Source organism: Heteronotia binoei, unplaced genomic scaffold, assembly GCF_032191835.1.
Source record: "Heteronotia binoei isolate CCM8104 ecotype False Entrance Well unplaced genomic scaffold, APGP_CSIRO_Hbin_v1 ptg002218l, whole genome shotgun sequence".
NCBI classification, from domain to species: domain Eukaryota; kingdom Metazoa; phylum Chordata; class Lepidosauria; order Squamata; family Gekkonidae; genus Heteronotia; species Heteronotia binoei.
In genome coordinates, this window is record NW_026800591.1 from 4,580 (window position 1) to 30,871 (window position 26,292).

A 26,292-nucleotide genomic window follows, 5' to 3' on the forward strand; every position below is an offset into this window, starting at 1 on the left:
CCGCAAACCCAGGGCGTTCCAATATACCTTTCCAGAAAATATTTTCCTGGTTTCCGAGAGGGTTTCCGGAGCCATGAAAGCCGGGGTGCCCACTGTGTTGGTTAACAGAGCATCGGCCCCTTTGAACTCGTTGCTCACACCAAAATCGGCAATCTTGACGTGACCGTCTTCCCCAACTAAGAGGTTGGAAGGCTTGATATCCCGGTGGATTATCTTTTGGTAATGCACTGCAGAGAAAGACGGGATGAGACACCGATCTGATACCATCGCAAAGACTCCCAGGACACAACGCTCCCTCCGGGGGGGGGGGGGGCAGTTTGCAATGCCAGATGTGGGGGGGCTCTGCCCAGCTCAAAGCTACATCCATAGAAATGGGAAAAGCACAGTGTCAGGGTTAAGAGACGGAGCTATAAGCTGCAAAAACAAAGGGTGCTTTCACACGCACTAAATAACGCCCTTTCCATCCGCTTTCAATGCACTTTGCAACTGGATTTTACTGTGGGAAGTGGCAAAATCAATTTGCAGAGGGTCGCTGAAGTGGATTCAAACTGCGTTATTTACCATGTGTGAAAGCACCCAATGTCTTGATATCTACTCTGCCCTCTGCCATCAACTCACCTTGGATTACAGACAGATTGTCCCCCCCCCCCCCCCCCCGTGGAGAACTGAGAGAGTGGGTTTTAAAGAGAGGGCTGCTTGTGGCATATATATGTATCCATCCATCCATGCACATGCATATATCTATGCGTATGCATATCTATATACATATATATTTATATGCATATCTAGAAGATGAAGAAGATATTGGATTTATATCCCGCTCTCCACTCCGAAGAGTCTCAGAGCGGCTCACAATCTCCTTTACCTTCCTCCCCCACAACAGACACCCTGTGAGGTGGGTGGGGCTGGAGAGGGCTCTCACAGCAGCTGCCCTTTCAAGGACAACTCCTACCAGTGATAAGGCTGACCCCAGGCCATGCTAGCAGGTGCAAGCGGAGGAGTGAGGAATCAAACCTGGCTCTCCCAGATAAGAGTCTGCACACTTAACCACTATACCAAACTGGCTCTCCACACCGAACTGGCTCTCTATATCTATAAATGCATATGCAGATATATATGTGCTGATATATATATGTATATATATGCACATCTATCTATCCATCCATCCACCCACATTCTCTTCTCATAAATAGGGAATGGAGAGGTCTGTTGCTTCTCAAACCTGTTTTGACTGGAGGGGGAGTAGGACTAAAATAAATGTTTGTACCTTGTGGCTGTGTACAGTTTCACACTGAGGGAGGGGCCTCGTGGCACTGCATGCCCACTTCAAGCTTCTCCAAGGAAGAAGGGCTAAAACTCAGGGCCACTTCACGTGGCAAAGCCTGCGTGGGACATGGTCTGCGAGCGCCTAGCTAGCTGGATCAGGACCACCAGCTGGCGTTTGCCCCTTTCCCTCGCTGTCACCCCAAATGCTTACAGTATTCAATGCCTTTGATCAAGTCTTGGAAGTAGAAGCGTCCCTGGTCTTCCGTAAGAGGTTTCAAGGTTGGGACTTCCATCACGGGCCTGCAAGGGGCAACAGACAGGATTATTCTTCTAAGAAATTGTCAAGCGGCAAGAAAGGAAGCACACCATCCCTAATCTGTCCACTTAAGGAGTCACAAGTAGAATACGGCTGCCAAGTCCCTGGCCCAGGCGGGGATTCCCCTGCCTGGGAGGTTCCCAACCTGCCAGCCCACATTGGGTCAGTGGCGGGAACCTCCCCCGATGTCGCGATAGCCTCCCTTGGAAGTGACATCATTGCACCGGCGACGGCGCGCGTCAGCCGCTCTAGGCATTTCCGGGAAAACTCTATGGTTTCCCCAGACGCTCTAGCCATTTGGGAGGGAAAACTCTATGGTACAATACAGTCCCTCAATGGAGGCTGCAAGGGGCTTGGCAACCCTAAAGTAGAACCATGTGGGCAGGGCCGGCCCTAAACTATCTGGCACCCTAGGCGAGGCTAATTTCTGGTGCCCCTCCCCTCCCACTAATAACGTCATCCAAGCCACACGGGGAGCACCCAATTTGCCGCCCTCAGAAGGCCAGCTCCTTAGGCAATCGCCTAGTTTGCCTAGTGGCAGAGCCGCAGAGGGGAGGTGCGAGGGGCGCTTTGGGGGGACGCCAGTCCGTGAGTCTGCCTAGGGCGCCACGGGGCGTCGGGTCACCCCTGCTGGTTGGAGTGTCGGACTAGGATCTGGGGGATCCAGGTTTGAATCTGCACTCTTGGGCCAGCCTCACCCATTCAGCTTCATCTACCTCACAGGCTTGTTGTGAGGATAAAACAGAGGGGAGGACAAGGACGTGAGCCTCTTTGGATTCCCAACTAGGGAGAAAGGTGGGATGTAATGAAATAACATCTTTTAAAAAGCAAAATACGCTAATCAGGTCAACATGGGTAACAGTAGGAGCCAGTATCATTAGACTGGGACCAAAGAGACCCAGATTCAAATCTCTGTTACGAAGCTCCCAGGGGGTTTTGGATCAGTCAGTCTCTCTCATCCCAATCCACCACACAGGGTTTTTGTGGAAATAAAACAGAGGATAGAACTATACAAGGGACTCTGAGCAGCTTGGGGAAAGGCACCACGTAGGGTTCCCAACCTCCAGGTGGGGCCTGGAACTCTGAAATTACAACCGATCTGCAAACTCAAGTGTGGCTTGACAGAGGATGCCCCCTTCTCCTTTTAGAAAAAATGTTAACTCCCCGTCTTTCCAGTTAAAGGATACTTAATGCAGCTGACGATAATACAAGCAAGCCAAGACAAAACATCCATCATAATAAAGAGAAGCAGCCATAAAAACCCATCGATGTCGAGAAGGGAGGTCCATTAAAAGAACAAATAAAGCGCAACCGCACCTTAAAGCCCGCGCCATAAAAGAGCAGCCTCTCCCAGAAGGCACATCAAGCAGACCGGCACCTTAAAAGACTTCGGCATCATGAGACAAGCCAAACTAATTCAGGGGGGCAAACAGCTATTCCCGGAACAGGCTGTTCGCTCCCGGAAGAGGCCCTGATGTGCAAAAGGGAATGGCGTTCCTTGCACTTCTGGGGGAGGGGGGACTGCACAGATGAGGACAGGCAGCTGAAAAAGCCCTGCCTGCCACCTGAGCTCCCAAAACCAAGCGGGGGCGCTGTGGCTCAGTGGAAGAGCCTCTGCTTTGCCTGCAGAAAGTCCCAGGTTCGATCCCTGGCTTCTCCCATTAAAAAGACCAAGTGGTAGGTGATCACGGAATCCTAGAGTTGGAAGGGACCTCCAGGGTCATCTAGTCCAACCCCCCTGCACAACGCAGGAAACTCACCAACACCTCCCCCTAAGTTCACAGGATCCTCATTGCTGTCAGATGGCCATCTAGCCTCTGTTTAAAAACCTCCAAGGAAGGAGAGCCCACCACCTCCCACGGAGGAAGCCTGTTCCACCGAGGAACCGCTTTAACGGTCAGGAAGTTCTTCCTAATGTTGAGCCAGAACCGCTTTTGATTTCATTTCAACCCACTGGTTCTGGTCCTGCCTTCTGGGGCCACAGAAAACAATTCCACACCATCCTCTAGACGACAGCCCTTCACGGATTTGAAGATGGTGATCATATCGCTCTCAGCCACCTCCTCTCCAGGCTAAACATCCCCAGCTCCTTCAACCTTTCCTCATAGGACTCAGTCTCCAGACCTCTGGAGACCTTTCATATTCTTCAGATATGAAAGGCCTCTGCCTGAAACCTTGGAGAGCTGTTGCTAGTCTGAGTAGACAGGACCAGTGGTCCCTCTCAGCTGAGTTAGTGTGAGCTAGCTCACAGGTTTTTAGCCTCCGGCTCATCCGTTTTTGTCTTGGCTCAGGAAAAAGGACCCCAGAGCTAGCTAATTCATGCAGTAGCTCACAAAGTAGAATTTTTGCTCACAAGACTCCACAGCTTAGAGGGAGTATTGGACAGGAGTGACTTTGATGGACTGGGGGTCTGATTTGGTATTAGGGTTGCCAATCCCCAGGTAGGGGGGGGAGGAAATGTCTGCTGGGCACTCCATTATTCCCTATGGAGACCAATTCCCATAGGGCAGGGGTGGCCAACGGTAGCTTTCCAGATGTTTTTTTGCCTACAAATCCCATCAGCCCCAGCCAACATGGCTAATAATAATAATAATAATTTTATTTTTATATCCCGCCCTCCCCCGCCAAAGGCAGGCTCAGGGCGGCTAACAAGACATGGTATGCACCAGGATTACAGTAAAATACAATCATTACTATAAAACAATTAAAATAGATAAAATTACATTTATAAATTAAGTTAAAATTAAATAGACAGTTAAACCATTATAAGTTATACATTTCGGTTATACAAGTTATACAATGTATGTATACAATGTATGTATAAGTTATACAATGGCTGGGGCTGATGGGAGTTGTAGGCAAAAAAACATCTGGAGAGCTACAGTTGGCCACCCCTACCATAGGGTATAATAGAAAATCGATCCATAGGTATCTGGGGCTCTGGGGAGGGCTGTTTTTTGAGGTAGAGGCACCAGATTTTCAGCATAGCATCCAGTGCCTCTCCCCAAAACACCTGCCAAGCTTCAAAATGATTGGACCGGGGGATCTAATTCTATGAGCCCCCAAAGAAGGTGCCCCTATCCTTCATTATTCCCAAGGGAGTGGAGGCACTTAAAAGGCGTGCAGGCCCTTTAAATGTGATGACCAGCTCTCTTTGGAGTTCAGTCGTGCCTGTCACAACCTTGCTCCTGGCTCCACCCCCAAAGTCCCCAGATATTTCATTGAATTGGACTTGGCAACTCTATTGGGTTTCAGGCAGTTTCATGGGAAACCAAGTGGCACCACCTGATGTTTGACCCCAGGCCCGTTCCCACGCAGGGCCAGTCCTCAGCAAAAGGAAGCAGGCACCAGTGAAGCTACCTGCCATCAGTGGCACAAGACGGGACAGGTGTCCCCTCCTGCGCCTCTGTCCCCATCAGCCAGGTCCAAGCGAAGGCCCTGTGACCCAGAAGGACCCAGGCAAACCTGGACTGGGTGGGGCAACAAAAGCTTGCTGGAGCTACCCTGGACATCCTTCACTCTGGATCCAAATGTGTTGGGGCTTTCAGAAGCCAGCTTGGTATAGTGCTTGCTTAGAGCACTAAACTAGGTTCTGAGAGACCCAAGATCAAATCTTCACTTATGCCAGGGGTGGTCAACGGTCGCTCTCCAGATGTTTTTTTGCCTACAACTCCCATCAGCCCCAGCCAGCATGGCTGATGGCTGGGGCTGATGGGAGTGGTAGGCAAAAAGCATCTGGAGAGCTACCGTTGGCCATCCCTGAGTCTTACGCCATGAAAGCTTGCTGGGTGTGTTTGGATCTGTCGCACACTCTCAGCCTACCCGACCCGGCTGTTGTGAAAATAAAACGGAGGGGAGAAGAAGAATGTAAAGCGCTTTGGGTGTCCACTGGGGGGGAAGCCAGGTTACAGGGTTGCCAATCTCCAGGTGTGGTCCTGGAGATCTCCCAAAATTAAAATTGACCTCCAGGCAGCAAAAGATGAGTTCCCCTGGATAAAACGGCTGCTTTAGAGTGTGGGCTCTATGAAACAGACGCCACTGAAGACCCACGCCTTGCCAAGTCTCTCCCTTCCTAGGTTTCACCCCCCAAATCTCCAGATATTTCCCAACTCAGAGTTGGCAACCCAAGGTAGAAATGAAAATAAAAACTGGATGATGCAGATTCAGTTTCTTGAAGGATTAATTCCACAACAGAATTTAGAAGATGATGATATTGGATTTATATCCCACCCTCTACTCTGAATCTCAGAGTGGCTCACAATCTCCTTGATCTTCCTCCCCCACAACAGACACCCTGTGAGGTGGGTGGGGCTGAGAGGGCTTTCCCGGCAGCTACCCTTTCAAGGACAACTCCTGCGAGAGCTATGACTGACCCCAAGGCCATTCCAGCAGCTGCAAGTGGAGGAGTGCCCACTGGGGAGGAACAGAGGCTAGATGGCCATCTGACAGCAATGAAGATCCTGTGAATTTAGGGGGAGGTGTTTGTGAATTTCCTCCATTGTGCAGGGGGTTGGACTAGATGACCCTAGAGGTCCCTTCCAACTCTATGATTCTGTGAATGGGGAATCAAACCCAGTTCTTCCAGATAAGAGTCCGCACACTTAACCACTACACCAAACTGGCTCTCAGGAGACAGACACCCTGTGAGGTGGGTGGGACTGAAAGAGCTCTCACAGCAGCTGCCCTTTCAAGGACAACTCCTGGGAGAGCTACGGCTGACCCACGGCCATTCCAGCAGCTGTAAATAGAGGAGTGGGGAATCAAACCCGGTTCTCCCAGATAAGAGTCCGCGCACTTAACCACTACACCAAACTGGCTCTCAAATAGATCCGCTTAGTGCCTCATCTTCTTCATCTGTTTGCTTTCTCTATTTTAAATTGCCGCTGAGTGTGCAGACCACTTGCTTGAGTGGGTGGGGACAGAGCAGATTTTGAGAAGACAGAGAGGCTCACAGAGATGGGACCGTGGAACAAGGGGGAAAGGCGGAAGAAAAGAGTCTGCACATGTCCTAATGGCAGGGAATAAATTTTAGGCGGCTGGATCCTTGGGAACAGGTCTCGCCCTTAGACGTATGGCCCCAGCTTAATTGACACAGCCCTGGACAAATTAATAAGCAATTAAAGCAACAATAATCATAGTAAATCTTACCCTTTTTTCACAAGTTCAAATACTGGAAAACAAAAGAAACAAGGCAATTCAGTACGGAAAGTGGGGACTGGCAGACAAAAAGCTATCTTATTCATTAAATAAAACCCTCAGCCGTTTTAATCTCGTACATGACAGTCGAAGTGGGTCAGGAGTTAGTGGAAACCCAGGTTCAAATGCCCGCTTGTGCCATGAAGGTCATTAGGCTGATCACCCACTCTCAACTTAGGGCATTTTCCCACATAGCTTACCTCGGAGCAACGTCCCTCTTCACCGCGCAGCGTCTGCGCGGGTTTCGCACCAACTGCTCCGCATAACCAGGAAGAGCCGCGGCTTTTGCGTCACAGATGTAAACTGGTTTTTAGCGGTTTACATCTGCGACGCAAAAGCCGCGGCTCTTCCTGGTTATGCGGAGCAGTTGGTGCGAAATCCGCGCAGACGCTGCGCGGTGAAGAGGGACGTCGCTCCGAGGTAAGCTATGTGGGAAAACGCTCTTAGTCTACCTCTTAGGGTTGCTGTGAGGGTAAAATGGAAGGGGGGGCAACGGCATATATGCTGTGTGTATTTTGAGCAGCCCTGTGGCTACGGCGGGGTCCGTGAAGGCCCTGCCCCTTGACTTCCTGTTGGGTGCCCCAACCCAGGTTTCTACTCTGGGGCACTCCTCCTGTGCAATTTAAATCCCAAATGAGGAAAAGGGCAGCCCCCGGCCTCTCAGCTTTCACCCCTGTGGCCGCTCAAGCAGTGGCAGCAGCGGGGTTGGGAGGAAGGAAGCAAGCAAGCAAGGAAAATAGATGGAGGGAGGTGGAAGGAAAGCAACTTTAACTTTAAATGCATTCTCCAAGCCTCCAGCTGGCTTGACTTGGAGAACTGGTTTCAAGAGACAAATGCCTTCTCCAAGTCGACCGACAGGGCGGTCTGGGCTTTGAGCGCCACACAATATGCGGGAAAGAGCCTCAGTCTGGCCACCTCCGGCTTCGAGGGGGCCCTGACCACAAGGTTAGTCCTTCATTTAACTCGGGGAAACTGAGTACAACCAGAGAGAAACCGACTCGCAAGGGGTCACCCAGTTCGTAATTGGCCGCGAGGGAAGGAATTAAAAGCTGAACACCGACAGGCTTCTCTACAACTGCAGAAGTGTTCCACCTCCCCCGAAAGAACAGCAAGATCCCAGCAGCGGGGGAACTGCGCCTAGGTGGACAGTTCAAATTACGTTACGCTTTTCCAAAACATTCCTTTCCATCAGGTCTTCAGTTGCAAAGCCCACTTGAAACAAACACCAGATGGTGCGAGGAGGGATGAAAATATGGGCGACGCAGCCCAAGATCTATTTCGGTCTTTCTGCCATCTGGAAGTGGCCACTTGCGTAGGCAGGGTGCCAACCCAACTGGACGGCTGCCCCCCATGGCTGTGCTTACCTGATCTAGTTCCACACAAAACCTAGGGAGAAAGGCAGGGGGGAAACCAACCACAGCTGGGAAAAGTACGTATTTTACTAGCTGGAGTGACAAGACGGCCTGTGTTCCAAATGGCCGGCCTCCTCGATAAGCCAATTGCAAATATATATGTAAATACGGGGGTGTTTTTTGGTAGAAAAAGGTCCAGCAGGGACTCATTTGCATATTAGGCCACGCCTCTTGACACCAAGCCAGTCGGAGCTGTGTTCCTGCTCAACAAAAGCCCTGTGTAAACACATATTTGCAGTTTACAGATGCTACAAATAAGTGCTATCTAATTGAGTAAGGAGCCTTTAATGGACTGATCGCTTGTCTTTTAAACCAATTGAACAATTCATCAGTTACATTTCATGATTTGTTTGTTTTTTTTGGGGGGGGAGGGAAATGATAAACAGGTTACTCACCTGTAATTGATGATCTTCGAGTGGTCATCTGTGCAGTCACACACATGGGTTTTCCCGTCAGGACGAACCCTACCTCGGAGATTTTAAAAGCTAGCCTAGGCGTTATTTTTGGCGCGCACTCCCTTTCGCTCTGGGGAGCAGGCATCCACTGCGCATGCCTGGAGCGAGAGGGAGGCGCCCCACCCACTCAGTTTCTTTCCCCCGCCGCTGACACCGTAGGTGAGCGGTTATATAGGACTAGTAGCCAGCAGCGGGGATGGCTGGGCGGGCGTGTGTGACTGCACAGATGACCACTCGAAGATCATCAATTACAGGTGAGTAACCTGTTTATCTTCTTCGTGGTCTCTGTGCAGTCCCACACATGGGTGACTGATAAGCTGACCTGCACGGTGGTGGGTGCTGGCACTAGAGTTGAAGAAGAGAATAATGCAAAGGTTAGTGCAACACAGTCAGCACATAGCAGAGTACAAGGTAAGCAAGTACTCACCAAGACGAAACCGCATCATCAGTCAAAGATAGAGCGGAGTACTGCCTGTCCGAAGGATGCATCTCGCCTCGCACGAACGTCCAAAGCGTAGTGCATGGCGAAGGTCGAAGGGGAAGACCAGGCGGCAGCAGCGCAAATGTCTTCCATGGACACACCCCTGGCAAGGGCAGATGACGTTGACAAGGCTCTTGTGGAATGAGCTCGTACAGCAGACGGGACTGGTTGCTTTGCGAGTTTGTAGCAGAGCTCTATAGCAGCAACCAACCATTTTGACAGTCTCTGTGTAGATATCTTTCTTCCCTTATTATGGCGGCCGTAGGCCACAAAAAGTCTGGAGTCCGTACGGAACGATGCTGTTCTATCTATATAGTAAGCGAGTGCTCTTCTAACATCTAGGCAGTGTAGAGCTTCTTGACCTTTGTCCGTAGGACGTTGGAAAAAGGCAGGTAAGGTTGTGACTCTGTGCAAATGAAATGCGGAAACCACCTTGGGTAAGAAGGCAGGATCTGGTCGTAACACCACCCTATCGTGGTGAAAGATGGTGTAAGGTGTGTCTGCTCTGAACGCACAAATATCACTTACTCTCTTAGCAGAGGTGAGTGCGACTAATAGTGCCGTTTTCCATGAGAGAAGGTGAAGCGGTATCGTAGCCATAGGTTCAAAGGGCGGTTTTACCAGCTGGCTTAGCACTAGTGATAAGCTCCAGCTAGGGTACATTTGCCGCAATGGTGGGTGCAAATGTAAGATTCCTTTTAAAAAGGATTTCGCAGCAGGGTGTGAAAAAACAGTTCGACCCTGTACATGCGGGTGAAAAGCTGAGATTGCTGCAAGGTGCACTTTCAAAGATGAGTAAGTGAGGCCCTTTTCCGACAAAGACAGCGTATATGCCAAGATTTGGGGTATGGATGCAGATAGGGGTCTGAAGTTGTGCTTGGTAGCGTAGATGGAAAATCTTTTCCACTTCATGGAGTATGACTTTCTCGTGGATGGTTTCCGCGCGTTTAAGAGAACATGTCTTACTCCTTCAGGAAAGTCTGAGAACATATCCTCCAAGCTGTTAAGCGAAGCCTGTTCGGGTCGTGATGGAGAACCCTGCCGTTCTGCTGAGACAGGAGGTTCTGTGCCAGAGGGAAGTGATGGTAAGTATTTTTCGACAGAAAAAGGAGGGTTGTGAACCATGGCTGGCGGGGCCACCATGGTGTCACTAGAATGCAATCTGTATTGTCCAGTTGAATTTTCTGTATACATCGGGTTATCAGTGGGAAGGGTGGGAAGAGGAAGTGTAGTGGACCAGTCCATGTCTGTATGAAGGCATCCCCTGCAGACTGTCGTGAGGGCGGACCTCTCATAAAAAAGAGAGCACACTGTGCATTGTCTGGTGCAGCAAACGCATCTATTAAGGGGGTTCCGAATTTCCGGAATACTGGCAGAAGATAGGATCTGTGGAGTGACCACTCGTGGTCGTTGATGAGATGTCTGCTCAGCCTGTCCGCTTGAGCATTCTGGACGCCAGGAAGATGTACTGCAGTGAGATGGATCCGGTGAGCAATACTCCAGTGCCAAAGGTGCATTGCTCTTTTGCAAAGACGGGTGGATGCAGTCCCTCCTTGCCTGTTTATATAAAACACCGTCGCTACATTGTCTGAAGCGATCTGTACATGTCGGCCTTGAAGAGACGGGAGGAACGATTTTAAAGCTCTGTGAACAGCTAGAAGCTCTAAGCAATTGATGTGGAGCGACTGTTCGTAAGGTGTCCATTGCCCTTGGACAGTGAGTGTGTCGAGATGGGCTCCCCAACCCCACCTCGAGGCGTCTGTTGTGACCACTGCTGATGGGCTTGGCCTTAAAAATGGCATTCCTGCAAGCAGGTGAGCTCGTACTGTCCACCATTCGAGCGAGGGGAGGATGTGGTTTGGAACCGTGAGGACGGTTCGTTGAGACTGGCGTTGGGGACGAAATGCACGGACGAACCAGACTTGTAGGGTTCGCATGCGTAGTCTTGCGTGTGTTAAAACTGCAGTCGTGGCTGCCATAAGTCCTAACATGCGCTGAATGTTGAAGGCCGTTTGCTTGGGTTGTTGAATTATATGTGTGGCCAGCGTCTGAATGGAGGATATCCTGTCCACCGGAAGGTATGCCATGTGGTCCTGGGTGCATAAGCGAGCCCCTATAAAATGGATGTCCTGAGTTGGGGTCAAGCTTGACTTTTGTTGATTGACCTGGAGGCCCAGTTCTGCTAAGAGCGCAAGTGTTATTGAAATGTCCTTCAGCAACTGTGCCCTCGAAGCTCCCACGAGGAGCCAATCGTCTATGTATGGGTAAGTTGCAATTCCGCGTTGCCTGAGGTATGCCGCAATTACCGCCATACATTTCGTGAATGTCCGTGGTGCTGTGGAGAGTCCGAAGGGTAGGGCTCGAAACTGGTAGTGGTTGTCGCCCACGGCGAAACGCAGGAACTTTCTGTGGCATTGGTGTATTGTCAGGTGGAAGTATGCGTCCTGTAAATCTACCAGTGCCATCCAAGAGTTCCGCGGGATTAAGGGCAGAATCGATTGTAAGGTGATCATTCTGAATTTTCTGTGACGGATGAATTTGTTTAGGGCTCTTAGATCCAAGATCGGGCGCTGTCCCCCATCCCTTTTGGGAACTAGAAAGTACCGGGAATAAAATCCCGTCCGATGGTACCGGTCTGGGACAGGCTCTATAGCCGCCTTGGCTGTTAAGGTGTCGATTTCTTCCTGAAGGGAAGGGGATGGGGGGGGTTGAAACAAAGTGATGTTTCGTTGGTGGTGTTTGGAACTCTATGGAGTAGCCTCTCAGAATGATGTTTAAAACCCATTTGTCCGTGGTTATTCGTTGCCAATTGTCGTGAAATGGGAGAAGTCTGGAAATGTGTTGGATTGGTAGAAAGTCAAAGAGACTGCTTTGATGAAGACGCAGCCTTTTTAGGTGGTTGTGGCCTCTGCTGTCTCTGGTTAAAGGATTGCTTCGGAGGAGGAGCCTTACGTTTCCAGTATTCAGATTGTCGAGGAGATCTGGAACGTTTGAACGACGTTGGTTTCCATGATCTGGGCTTATAGCTCTGCTGTTGTTGTTGCGCTACCCCGAGCCTTTTTGCTCGTTTGCGGCTGTCGTCAACGGTGGTAAGTATATCGTCTGTTGTGGCATTAAAAAGACCTTGGCCGTCGAAGGGGAGGTCCTCTATTTTGAACTTAATATCGGGTTGCAGCGACGAGGACCGAAGCCAAGCGTGTCTTCTTAGGGCGATTGAGGCAGCCATCGCCTTTGAAGTGCAGCCCACGGAGTGACGAATAGTATTTATCTGTTGCTTTGAAACCCTGTTGAGCTCCTGTAGCAATTTGTAGGCTTGTTTTTGGGAAGGTTCAGGCAGGGCAGAGACTAGCATATTTAGTTGGGAGGAAATATTGTGGGTATACGCGGCAAAGTATGCTAAATAATTGTTGATTTTGGCATTTGCCGTAGAAATTGAATACATTTTCCTTCCTAGGGTGTCTAATTTCCTGCCTTCCTTCTCAGGAGGTACAGGGTGGCGGGTTTGCTTAGATTTAGAGGAAGAATGAACTATCAGAGAGTTCGGGGCCGGATGGCTGAATAAAAATTTCGACTCCGTTGCTTGGATCCTGTAAAGGGATTCAATTCGTTTTGAAGTTGGAGGAATAGATGCTGGGTTGTCCCAAGCTTCTTTGATGGCTTCTAAGTGTACCGGTAACATCGGCAGAAAGGAACCAGCAGGTAAATCTGAGTGCACCAAGTCGTGTACCACGTCTGTTACCTTGGGTGCATCGGAGGTAAGGGTAACGTTAAGCGCAGAGGCCATGTTGGCAATCAAGTCCAGGTATGTCTTGGCTCCTTCGGAAGGTGACAAATCCGCGGGTTTGGCAATATCCGAGGCAGGGGATCCAGGAGGAGACATCGAGTGTATCGACTCCGAGGATTCTGCTTCGGTTTCAGCGTCTGAGTTGTCCGGTGCGGGTAGCTCCGGGTCAGGTCTGATTGGGCTTTGTTGCTTCGGGTCCGGCTTCGGCCCCGGCTTGGAAGTCGAAGCGGAGGGAGTCGGAGACGTTGGATCCGATGAGTGTTTAACCCGTTGAACAGGGGTTGTCTCCTTCGATCGGTCGGTATGGTGTTCTGAACGGTACCGAGAGTGATGGTATCCGCAACATTGGTGGTAGTCCATAGATGGAGATCTCGAACGATAGTAACGTCGTCTGGGGGACATAGATGGAGACCGAGACCTCGGGTCGTAACGGTAGCGATCCCTCCCCCTGCTTGGAGATCTCTCTGGAACTCTGGTACGATGGTATCGGCTGCTGATACTAGGAGACCTGTGTTGAAACCGACGAGGTTCGGAGTAACGGCGGTGCTGTAGATACTGCTGAGTCGGATTCGACATATCAGAAAAGAATCTGGGGTCGAGATGTTTTGGATTCGACATATCAGAGAAAAATCTGGGGTCGAGATGTTTTCGGGTCCACTGCATCGGGTCCCTGACTTCTTCAATCAGTGGCTCTTGGTTGGAATCGTGGAGAGAAGGAGATCTGGAAGGGATCGGTATAACTTCTTCCTGCTGCCGAGGTGGTGTCGGATTCAGAGGCACCAGAACGGATTCATGGGCAATGGATCCATGCGCTATTGGATCAGATTGCTTGCCGTCGGGTTGGTGGACCTTCGCGTATTGATCCGCAGGGTTGGTCGAGTCGGAAGTCTTCTTCGACTCCTTCGGATTCTTCGGGTCGGGGTGCTTTGTCGAGTCGGTAGTTTTCCTCGAGTCCTTCGGATCCTTCGAATCGGAATGCTTATGCTTAGGGTCATGGGACTTCTTAGTATGCTTCCCGCTCTTCATTTTAGTAGGAGCGGCTGTTGATTCTGACGATTTCGCGCCGTCGCCTGTCTTAGCGGCGTCGCCGGACTTATGCTTGCTAGGGACAGCGGCCATTGAAGCTGCCGACGTTGCGCTGTCCCCTTGTGGAGACAGAAGGGGAGGCGACTTACTTGTAGAAGATGATTGCGACATCTCAGGGCGAAGCGCAGACGCAATGAGGTGGCTTTGTAGTCTAGCGGCCCTATTTTTCCGCGCCTGTTTGCCGAATTGAAGGCAATGCGCACAAGTGTCCACTCTGTGAGTATCTCCCAGGCAAAACAAACAAAGCGAGTGCCCGTCTGAAGTAGGAAATTTCGCTCTGCAGCGCGAACACCTTTTAAAGGTTATTTTACTGTTCCTTCCTTCCATACGCCCGGGGGAGGGGGGGGAAGGAGAAAGGAGGTCTGAGGTAAAAAGAAGGGTAGAACTATTTTTTTTTTTTCCTAAGGAAAAATATAGTAAGAAGAAGAATTTAAGACGGAAGAGTGATATGAAAAGAGAAGAAAGCGAAGGCTAGATGTCTGAGGTAAACGAGGAGCGCAGCGAGGTAAGACTATCCCGGGCGGCGGTTGGAAAGAAACTGAGTGGGTGGGGCGCCTCCCTCTCGCTCCAGGTATGCGCAGTGGATGCCTGCTCCCCAGAGCGAAAGGGAGTGCGCGCCAAAAATAACGCCTAGGCTAGCTTTTAAAATCTCCGAGGTAGGGTTCGTCCTGACGGGAAAACCCATGTGTGGGACTGCACAGAGACCACGAAGAAGATCCAGTAGCTCCACTGCTTTTATGTTCAAAGTACTCCCAGCAGTTAAGAAAACATTAAAAAGCCATCAAACGTAACACGAGGCACAGTAAACAAGAGACGAAAACTATTCTGAAATGGCCGAGTGGTGACGTTTCTGCAACAGTTTCGTTTCCACCAAGCAACTGCTTGTGTTGCGACGGATTCCCTGGGTTGCACGCACAGCTTCAAGCAAGTCCAGCAGCCCCCAGGGTTGGGGGTACAACTGCCAACCTCCAGGGGGCAGCGGAAGCTCTTCCAGAATTACCACTGGTTCCAGGTGACAGAGGTCACCTCCCCTGGAGAAAACGGCCACTCTGGAAGGTGAACTCTATGGCATTACACCCCATTGAAGTCCCTCCTTTCCTCAGGCCCCGCCCTGCCCTACTCAGGTTCCGCCCCCAAGTTCTCCAGCTGTTTCCCAACATGGAGCAGGCCAACTTAGTTGTAGAAGACCAGTTGTGGTGAGCAATTAGGGCTGCCAAATTGCCAGGCTGGGGTTCTCCCGCCCTGGAGGTTCCCAACCTGCCAGCTCACATTGGGCCGGCGGGGGAGGGGATCCTCCCCCAATGTCGCCGGTGCGATGACATCACTCTAGGAGTGTCAGGAAAACTCTATGGTTTTCTCGGACGCTCTAGCAATTTGGGAGGAAAACTAGAGTTTCCCTTCCCGGACGCTCCTAGAGTGGCTGGCACGCGACATCGCTGGCACGATGACATCACTTCCGAGGGACATCACCGCACTACGCATGCTAAGCGTGCATGAAAACAGTCCCCTGCTGGAGGCCGTGGGGGATTTGGCAACTCTATGAGCAATAGTGGCTTCCCATGAGGGGTGCCGCATGAGGCCTCCACCCTTCCACACTGCCAACATGCCAACTCTCTCTGCCTGCCCAACGTAGCACTTCCCCAAGGCCTCTGGACTTTTAGGACTGCCAGCTTCCAGGTGGGGCCTAGAGATCTCCTGGAATCACAGCTGTTCTCCAAGCAAAAGCAATCCGTTTCCCTGCAGAAAATGGCTGCTTTGGAGGATGGACTCCAGGACAGGGGTGTCGAACTCATTTGTTACGAGGGTCGGATCTGACATAAATGAGACCTTGTCGGGTGTCATGGGTGTCAGAAAATGTAACGCCAGGAAATGGAGATATAAACTTTATAAAGGACACAGACAAACACAATTAAAGACTTAAAAAAAACAACCCCTAAAATAAAACATGCTTCAAGTATTGGCACTCTTGCAATATTGTGGCCAGTATGAAAGCAATCTATCCCTCCCCCATTCCTACCCAAGAGAGGAGCCTCAGCCAAAGGAGAAAATAGTGGCTTTGCTCTGTAGCTCCTGCGCGATGGAGCAAGCCTGGCAAAGCAAGCTGTGATGCAGAAGGAAGCAAGAGAGAGGGAGAAGGAAGCAGATGACAGTCGGTTGCTTGGGGGTTCTGATAGGAGCCCTCCAGGGGCCTGATCTGGCCCACAGGCCATATGTTTGACACCCCCACTCTAAGACATTAAACCAGACAGAGGCCTCTCCCCTCCCCGAGCCCCACCCTCCCCAAACCTCCATGTATTTCCTAACCCGGAGTTAGCAACCTTATGCTGGATGGCAGAGCTGGCCTTGGTGGGGTTGACGTGTAAAGCAGTTTCCCGGTATTAGATGGCAAAACCATCTTTAGAAAAGCCCTGTCGTGCATCGGAGCCTCGCTCTCACTAGCTGACCACAGCACGATCCGCGCACTGTGATGGTAATGCAAACGTAAGTTAACAACAGTTTAAAAGAATTTGCAAATCGCCCCTCCCTTGCTCAAGAGGCCACCTTTAGGCAAATTTGTCTCTGGCTGGAGATGTTGGTTGGAGAGCTCTCACGCACACCAAGGGGAAGGGAAACCACCACGTCCCTCTTTTGGGCGGGTCTCAAGCATGCAAAAGCAGGCGGGAAGAGCGGCTTGTTTACCCATGTACAGATGATCTTCGCTGGGGTCGTCTAGCACCTGTTGACACAACAGACAAGGAAACACAAAAAGAGGCACCAGAGATGTGAACAGTGCAACACAACAACCGTCATGTGTCTCCAGATTGTGGCAGCAAACACACTTCAGAATGTCACCCTGTGCTCCTAGCAGCAGCAGCAGCAGCAGTAGTAGCAAAAGAAGAATTGCAGATTTATACCCCGCCCTTCTCCCTAAATCAGAGACTCAGAGCGGCTTACAATCTCCTTTATCTTCTCCCCCCATAACAGACACCTTGTGAGGTGGATGGGACTGAGAGGGCTCTCCCAGCAGCTGCCCTTTCAAGGACAGCTCCTGCGATAGCTATGGCTAACCCAAGGCCATTCCAGCAGGTGCAAGTGGAGGAGTGGGGAATCAAGCCCGGTTCTCCCCGATAAGAGTCCACACGCTGAACCAAACTACACCAAACTAGCTCTCAGTACAACCCGAACTCCTGATTTCCCACAATTCAAAGGCAACAGAAATCTTGCCACGAATTTGCATTTCTGAGAATCTCCATTTTTGGCTGGAAAGTCACGATTCTAGATCTCATGGCTGTAGATCTGCTTTATGCAGCACAATCCTAAACAGGTCTACTCAAATCCTACTCTCAGGAAAGCGTTTTTAGGATGACACTGTAAAACATGCAAGCAGTGTCCAGCAAATGATGTTTGGGGAAGGAAGGAACTCCTTCTCTTCCTCTCACTTTGTGTTGGGGCCACATCGTGCTTGACCTGACTTTTGAGAATGAACAGCCACTTAAGAACATAAGAGAAGCCATGTTAGATCAGGCCAATGGCCCATCCAGTCCAACACTCTGTGTCACACAGTGGCAAAAAAATTATATATATATACACACACACTGTGGCTAATAGCCACTGATGGACCTCTGCTCCATATTTTTATCTAAACCCCTCTTGAAGGTGGCTATGCTTGTGGCCGCCACCACCTCCTGTGGCAGTGAATTCCACATGTTAATCACCCTTTGGGTGAAGAAGTACTTCCTTTTATCCGTTTTAACCTGTCTGCTCAGCAATTTCATCGAATGCCGACGAGTTCTTGTATTGTGAGAAAGGGAGAAAAGTACTTCTTTCTCTGCTTTCTCCATACCATGCATTATCTTGTAAACCTCTATCATGTCACCCCGCAGTCAACGTTTCTCCAAGCTAAAGAGTCCCAAGCATTTCAACCTTTCTTCATAGGGAAAGTGTTCCAGCCCTTTAATCATTCTAGTTGCCCTTTTCTGGATTTTCTCCAATGCTATAATATTCTTTTTGAGGTGCGGCGACCAGAACTGCACACAGTACTCCAAATGAGACCGCACCATCGATTTATACAGGGGCATTATGATACTGGCTGATTTGTTTTCAATTCCCTTCCTAATAATTCCCAGCATGGCGTTGGTCTTTTTATTGCAAACATACACTGTCTTGACATTTTCAGTGAGTTATCTACCACGACCCCGAGATCTCTCTCTTGGTCAGTCTCTGCCAGTTCACACCCCATCAACTTGTATTTGCTGCTGGGATTCTTGGCCCCAATGTGCATTACTTTGCACTTGGCCACATTGAACCGCATCTGCCACGTTGACGCCCACTCACCCAGCCTCAACAGATCCCTTTGGAGTTCCTCACAATCCTCTCTGGTTCTCACCACCCTGAACAATTTAGTATCATCCGCAAACTTGGCCACTTCACTGCTCACTCCCAACTCTAAATCATTTATGAACAAGTTAAAGAGCATGGGACCCAGTACCGAGCCCTGCGGCACCCCACTGCTTACCGTCCTCCACTGTGAAGACTGCCCATTTATACTCACTCTCTGCTTCCTATTACTCAGCCAGGTTTTGATCCACAAGAGGACCTGTCCTTTTACTCCATGACTCTCAAGCTGTCTTCACTTAGAAGACAGCCCCCCTCCCCTCCCTGGGAAGCCTGCAATATACACTGGACCAGCTCCCCCTGTTGGCGTAACCCTCTCCCCCTCCCTGTTTTATAACAAATACTTAGGATTTGGACAATACTTAGGACAGTGTTCAAAATGCTTCACAGATGCTTGGGTTGTGATTCTTATAACAACCCTGTGAGGCTGGCCAGTATTATTCCCCCCATATTTCAGATGGGTAGACTGAGGTGGAGGTAGACAGGCAGAAGCTTGCCTAAGGCAAGGTTTGAACCAGAGACAGTGTGGGGCAGACCACAGCCGATGCTGTCCCAGCTCACTGAAAGCCAGCCACCAGTCTCTGGGCTTATCTTCTGGCCTCCTTCACCGAAAGCCATCCTTGGAGAATGAACAATAGTATCTTCCACACAACAGCTTTCTCTGCAGTTTTTCTGCCCTAAACCCGTGGAAGCGGACACCCTCTCCTCTGGGTCCCATGGCACTAGAAAATAGTTATACCGATATACCATTGAACTATAGGCTTGGCAAGCTCTGTATTCTCAGCTCATTTGAAAAAAAAAACAGTCTCTAGTCCCTTTGGTGGCAAAAACATGCCTTTTCCCTTATATTCTAATATGCCTTTTCTCTTATATTCTGCAAGGGAAAAGGCTAGAGACTTACTTTTTAAAAAATGAAAGCCGAGAACTCAGAGACTTTGGCTACACTTGTTGTCACAGTGAAATATCAATACAATGAAATCCTAGTGCCAACGGTGTATAAAACAAAGAGCACTTCTGAGGTGGTAGGCTTGCCAGCCTCCAGGTGGGGCCTGGAGATCTCCCGTTTTTACAACTAATCTTCAGCTGGCAGAGATCAGCTCCCCTGGAGAAAATGGCTGCTTGGAAGGGTGGATTCTTTGCCATTGTACCATGCTGAGGCCCCTCCCCAAACCCCAACCTCTCCTGGCTCCACCCCCAAAGTCTCCAGATATTTTCCAACACAGACCTGGCAACCCAAGACGGTGGATGGGAGGAAACAGTTCCCATGCGGGCAAGGAAGATGGCCGCCAAGTGGGCTGGAAAAGCTGAATTTTCTCACCCGTACAGCAGCCATCCAGGCTCTACTGAGTTCTTGCCCACAATGTCAGAGCAGAGCGGCTGTGAGAAAGATTGGCAAAAAGCTGGGGGACCCCAGGAGGGGCACAAATGCACCACAATGCAGTGTGTGTGTGTGTGTGGGGGGAATGCTCCCCAACAGCACTGAACCCTGGGCAGATAATCCGTGGGGAACCCAACAACATCTTATCCCAATCCTCAGTTTGGAGCCCACTCCAGCCTCCTCACCTCCACCAGCTTGACTACATTCGGGTGGTCGAGTTTTTTCAAGATGGCGATCTCCTGATACACCTGTTCAATGGGGCCTTTGGGTTGGCAGAAGCCTTCCAGGGGGGCCTTGGCACCGCGAGGGGGAGGACGGCCTGTTTGAGACACACAAGGAGGGGTCAGATATACGGCGATCCAAAGCTGCTTATGAAGGAAAAGGTTGCAGACGCAGTCGAGGGTTGCCAGCCTCCAGGTGTGGCTGGAGATCAAGAATTACAACTGCTCTCTAGATGACATAGATCGGTTTCCATGGGAAGAATGGCTGGTTTGGAGGACGGAGTCTATAGCAGGGAGCCTGTTTGGAATTCTGACACTGCATGACGGGTGCAATGATAACATGGCTGCCACAAAATGGCTGCCGCAAGAGGCACAGTCAGCCACAAAATGGTTGCCATATAGGCTTCCCAACCCTCCTGCCCTGGTGGGGGACCCCAGGATTTCCAGCCTCTTCCCCCGCTCCCCAAAAAAATGGAAGCGGGGGGAGGGGGGAAATGGCGCCAAGGAGCGTGGCGAGCCACCCCATCTCGGAGCGGGCGACGCCGCTGTGTGGCTGCTGCCTCTTCTCCACTCACCGTAGCTGCTCCTCCGAGATGGGCTCAGGCTGAGCCCATCTCGGAGGAGCGGCTAAGATGAAGCCGAGAAGACGCGGCGGAAGCGCAGCGCCATCGCCCGCTCTGCCTCTGAGGTAAAATCAGAGAAGGGGAGGGTGGAGGCAGGCCAGGAGCGTGGTGAGCCACGAATCTGGGTCCTTCTAGGACCCGGACTCGCGGCTCGCCACGCTCCTGGTCTGCCTCCACCCTCCCCTTCTCTGATTTTACCTCAGAGGCGGAGCGGGCGATGGTGCTGCCGCCGCCTCTTCTCGGCTTCATCTTAGCTGCTCCTCCGAGATGGGCTCAGCCTGAGCCCATCTCGGAGGAGCAGCTACGGTGAGCGGAGAAGAGGCGGCAGCTGCGCAGCGGCCGCCCACTCTGAGATGGGGCGGCTCGCCTCTCTCCTTGGCGCCGTTTCCCCCCCTCCCCCCTAGCTCCACCCCAGTGTCTCCTGGCTCCACCCCCAAAGTCCCCAGATATTTCTGAAATTGGACTTGGCAACCCTATTGCCATAGCTTAACTTCAGTAACACAGAAGAGATTCCTGTGTTGTGGTGGCAGCTGCTGCCGAAGAAACATCTTTAAAAATCTGCACAGCCAATCAAATCTCCCAATAGTCAATCAGAAACCTCGGTGGGCAAAAGATCCACCTGGCCCCACCCACATCCTCAATACACTTGGCAGGTGCCAGAAAAGGTGTGGGCGGGCAGTGATCCCTGATCTATAGCATCGTACTATGCGGTGGCCCCTCCTAATTTCCACCTTCCTTGGACTCCATCTCAAAATCTCCAGAAATCCCCAAACCCAGAGTTGGCAACCCAACCACAGCTACACCCTGCTGCTCACATCACCCTCTGCAAACCCTCAGCGGGAAGAATCCAGGTCTTCTGGCTGAGCGGCCACGTAAGGGAGGCAGATCTTCCCCTGTCTTCCCACTGACGATGCAGCTTCTCAGCCACATCACGAGCCCGCCTGCCTTTCATTCAGCTCATCTCATTTCACGCATTGTCTCGCTCGCCCCGTCCCGAGGCCTTAAGGCAGGTCAACCCCCGCATTTTGATAGCGTGTCTCTGCTTCTGACTTACGAGGAAACCCCGCTTGTCTCATCAGCTTCTTTTTGGAAAGCACTTTCATTGCCTGGAAGATAAAATTAATGCGCTGCTCAGATCTGGGCACAGAAAGGAAAACAGACATTGCAAAAAGCCTTCCTCTAGGAGGCAAGAGAAGCCGTGGGCGATGTTCCCTCTAAGCTGTGGAGTCTTGTGAGAAATTCTGCTTTGCGAGCTGCTAGCATTAAAGTTGTGAGCCACTAGCATTTAAAGTTGTGAGCTACTCCATACATTTGTCCGCTCTGGGGCCATTTTTTGCGAGCTAAGACAAAAACGTGTGATCCAGAGGCTAAAAAACTGCGCGCTGGCTCACGCTAACTCAGCTTAGGGGGAACACTGGCCATGGACTGCCCACGCCATTCAGACTACAAACCATGAGGACAGCTCTTACTTTGGAACAGTGGCTTCGTTCTCAAAGGAGCAATGGCCAGTCACAGGAATGCCACCCGCCCACCCACCCACCAGTTCCTGCATGACCCAAGAAGCAGGCAAAGAGCTCCAGTGTCACCCCGACCAGTGCAGGCAGCCAACATTCCTCCTTAAACAGCTCACTCCCATTTAAACAGCTTGCTCTGGGCTTGCAAAACCTTCATTGCTGGGCATGCCGGAGAGGGCGCCTTTGCTCTGGGGAAGAGAGCCGAGATGTGTCCTAGCAGGAAAGCCTTGCATGTTCTGGAAAGACGGGCCTTACGGCTGGAACCCACACTATGGTCAGAGCCGGATTAGATTTCTGCAGTACACATCCACTGGAGTCTTGGGATCCAGCAGCTGGAAGCACAGGAATGGGCAATAGGAGTGCTAGCACTGGCCAACACTACCGGGGAGCAGTGTTCCCTCTAAGCTGAGTTAGCGTGAGCTAGCTCACAGATTTTTAGCCTCCAGCTTACACATTTTTTGTCTTAGCTCAGGAAGGATGACCCCACAGCACAATAATTTATGCAGGAGCTCACAACTTTCATGCCAGTAGCTCACAAAGTAGAATTTTTGCTCACAAGACTGCAGCTTAGAGGGAACATTGCTGGGGAGTGTTGTGGCTCGCTCGTGGTTTCCAAGAGGCCACCAGCAACAGGTCAATCCACCTGCCCCACCTGCCCTGTTCTCACCTGTCAAGGCTCCACAGAACTGCCGTGCGTCCTATTGAAGCAAAGGGACAGACACGCTGTATGTTCCTTGAATGATGCCCCAGCGGGGCAAGCAAGCAGCTCTTTGTGCCCAATCAGGGTGGCACACTGGAGCTGGGGGAAGTGAAACGCCGTGCACCGCACAGCCCTAATTCAAACTGGGGGACTGCCCAGCTGCTATTTACAAATGGTAGAAAAGGACGCATGCACGTGGGTTCTCTGAAGACCAGACTCCTAGCATCTTTTCCATAGAATGTCATCAAGGCACAATTTGAACTCAGAACCCTCCTCTCCCAACTCCTTTCTGCTGTACCAGACACAAACTCACATAGTAGGTGTTATCATCTTCATTGTAGGCCAGCTTCACGACCCCGTAGGAGCCCTGTGTTTGGAGGGGGAGAGGAAATCACACATGCAAACATGAGTTATAGGCTGGGGAAGGACTCAGCAAACGGGGGCCCTTTCTTAAATGGGAGGCTATTTAAAGAGGTCATTGTGCCTGCAGGGGGAAACCGCTTATTCCCGTGGCTGCCTCTTGTGGGAACAGGCAAAGATGCTTTAAAAGGCCTGGTCTGGAACGGCAACTGTCATCTACTTAAACCAAATTCTACAAGTCGTGAAATCAGCACACACAGCTTTGTTTCAAATTTCTGAATTTAAAGGTGGCGGCACAGCTCTGGCCAAGAGACCCCTACATGGATTTCCTTGACCTCTGGTCAATGGGCAGACACTCCCTGCTTGCACCTGCGAAGGGAGCCTGGTGAATTTAGTTCAGGGGTGGCCAAACCGTGGCTCAGGAGCCGCATGTGGTTGTTTCACATATTCAGGGGTGGCCAACGGTAGCTCTCCAGACTTTTTTTGCCTACAACTCCCATCAGCCTCAGCCAGCATGGCCAATGGCTGGGGCTGATGGGACTTGTAGGCAAAAAAACCGTCTGGAGAGCTACCATTGGCCACCCCTGACATATATTGTGTGGCTCTCGAAGCCCTCGCTGCCTGTTTGGCCGGCTTGGAGAAGGCATTTCTTTAAATCACTTCTCCAAACCAAGCCATCCGGCAGCTTGGAGAATGCATTTAAAGTTAAAGTTGCTTTCTTCCACATCTCCCTCCCCCTTATCTATTTTCCTTCCTTCCTCCCTCCAACATCTGACATTTATTCTATGCGGCTCTTACATAAAGCAAGTCTGGCCACCCCGATCTAGTTAATCTTGCTGGTTAATCTGCCTATTTGACACCAGACTCTCTCATTTGCACAGATTCTCAGGGCTCAGCGCTTCCCGATGCCTCCAGAATCCCCAGCACTGGTCAGCTCTAGCTCCAGTTGCACCAGCAAAGTCGTCTTCTCCTCCCCAGAAGTGGGTCACTGGAATATCTAGAGGAGGGGGAAGCTAATGCTCTACAGAAGCAGGATTCTCCCTCCTCCACTTGCGGTCTCGGTGCACAACAGGAGAATTCGCCAGACGGAGAGGCAGCTTTGTAGAACAGCTGGGGACTTTGTAAATCACAGACCAAGTGTCTACAACCAGATACCGGGTCCCGAGCTGCCCTTTTGGTTACCCCACCACTCCCAGGGGGCCCGGCCTCAAACGCCAGCTCCTCCCAGCCCCGCTAGTCATGTCCAAATGTCAGAGAATCAAAAAAAAAGACCCCAAACATTCACCTTTCCGATTTCGTCTTTCAGCGTATATTGATTTAACTGCACACAGTCCTAGGAGAGAGGAGTTAAAAATACATGAGCCTGCAGGCTATGCCGAGACCAAAAGAGATATTCATGTATGTTGCATTACTCACAAGCAGGGGGAAAAACAAATGCTTCTCCTTTTGATATCTGTGCTGAACACTCTTTACCTCCAGCGAACATAGAATCATAGAAGTCTAGAGTTGGAAGGGGCCTCCAGGATCATCTAGTCCAGCCCCCTGCACAATGCAGGAAACTCACAAATGCCTCCCCCTAAATTCACAGGATCTTCATTGCTGTCAGATGGCCATCTAGCCTCTGTTGAAAAACCTCCAAGGAAGGAGAGCCCACCACCTCCCGAGTTGGAAGGGACCCCCCAGGGTCATCTAGCCCAAACCCCTGCACAAAGCAGGAAACTCATCAACACCTCCCCCTAAATTCACAGGATCCTCATTGCTGTCAGATGGCCATCTAGCCTCTGTTGGAAAACCTCCAAGGAAGGAGAGCCCACCACCTTCCGAGTTGGAAGGGACCCCCAGGGGCATCTAGCCCAAACCCCTGCACGAGGCAGGAAACTCACAAACACCTCCCCCTAAATTCACAGGATCTTCATTGCTGTCAGAGGGCCATCCAGCCTCTGCTTCAAAACCTCCAAGGAAGGTTGAGTCCACCACCTTTTAAGGAAGCCTATTCCACTGAGGAAGTTCTTCCTAATGCTGAGCCGGAAACTCTTCTGATTTAATTTCAACCCACTGGTTCTGGTCCTACCTTCTGGGGCCACAGAAAACAATTCCACCCCATCCTCTATGCAGGGGTGGCCAACGGTAGCTCTCCAGATGTTTTTTGCCTACAACTCCCATCAGCCCCAGCCATTGGCCATGCTGGCTGGGGCTGATGGAAGTTGTAGGCAAAAAACATCTGGAGAGCTACCGTTGGCCACCCCTGCGTCTATAGGACAGCCCTTCAAGTACTTGGTGATGGTGATCCTCTATATGATAGCCCTTCAAGGACTTGGAAGTTGTATGCTCCCTGATACCAAATACCTTTCATCCAATCAGAGGCTGGTTTGAGGGCTGGGAAAAGAAATCCTCATCTCCTGCCCCGCATGTGGTTCAGCTTCATGCTGACCCAAGTTGTGATGGTCAGGCATAAAGCTCTCCTGCACATTCAGATGGTAACAGACAAACAACACACACACCTCCCTCTCCAGGGAGATTTGTGTCATGAGCCCTGATGAGGAGGAGCTGGAAGGGTTAACAGATCTGAACGAGTTGCCAGCCAGTTCCTCAGCTGAACAAACAGCAGCTGGCCCATCAATCACTCTCCAGTCACCAGTGTCAGCTGTTGACGATCAATCTCCTCCAAGCTCTCCTCCTTCCATCTCAAGAGTTTGAAGCAGGCTCTGGAAAGAACACTCAGAGCAAAGACATGAGACACGCCGAGGCTTCAGATCTCTCAGCCCTGAGTTCTACCAGAGTCACTGCCACCCAGGGAGCAGGCTGATTGAGACTCCCATATAGCTCCCACCCAGGACCTGGTAACCTTGTGGAAGCAACGTCTATTCTCTGGCTTGCATCCACGCTCCTTCCTGATCCTGACCTGCTTGATTTCCTTGGCACCCTGACCTTTTGGCTTTTGGACATTGACTTCTGATTCCGGTTTGTGATTCGGCATTGGTGACTTGGATCCTGCTCAAGTTCCTGGACTTTGACCTTGGACTGGCTTTGGACTCCTGCCTGCCTGCACCCGGAGAACGTGACAATTTGTTTGTCTCACTCTCCAGCCTGCAAGCAGAGTTACCACCAAGTGGTGGCTGGAGATCT

The 26,292-nt window shown here is 50.9% G+C and overlaps 1 protein-coding gene across 1 annotated transcript; it reads right to left on the reverse strand.

The window, feature by feature from the left end:
- LOC132565942 (calcium/calmodulin-dependent protein kinase kinase 2-like) lies at positions 1-24,536 on the reverse strand (the record flags this gene model as incomplete). Its single annotated transcript, XM_060230562.1, is given in 8 exon segments — positions 1-227; positions 1,478-1,566; positions 6,731-6,752; positions 16,676-16,712; positions 19,934-20,067; positions 21,647-21,698; positions 23,120-23,173; positions 24,452-24,536. Coding segments are annotated over 8 exon segments (700 nt in total), but the record flags the coding sequence as incomplete, so codon positions are not given.
- Positions 24,537-26,292: the final 1,756 nt, after the last annotated feature.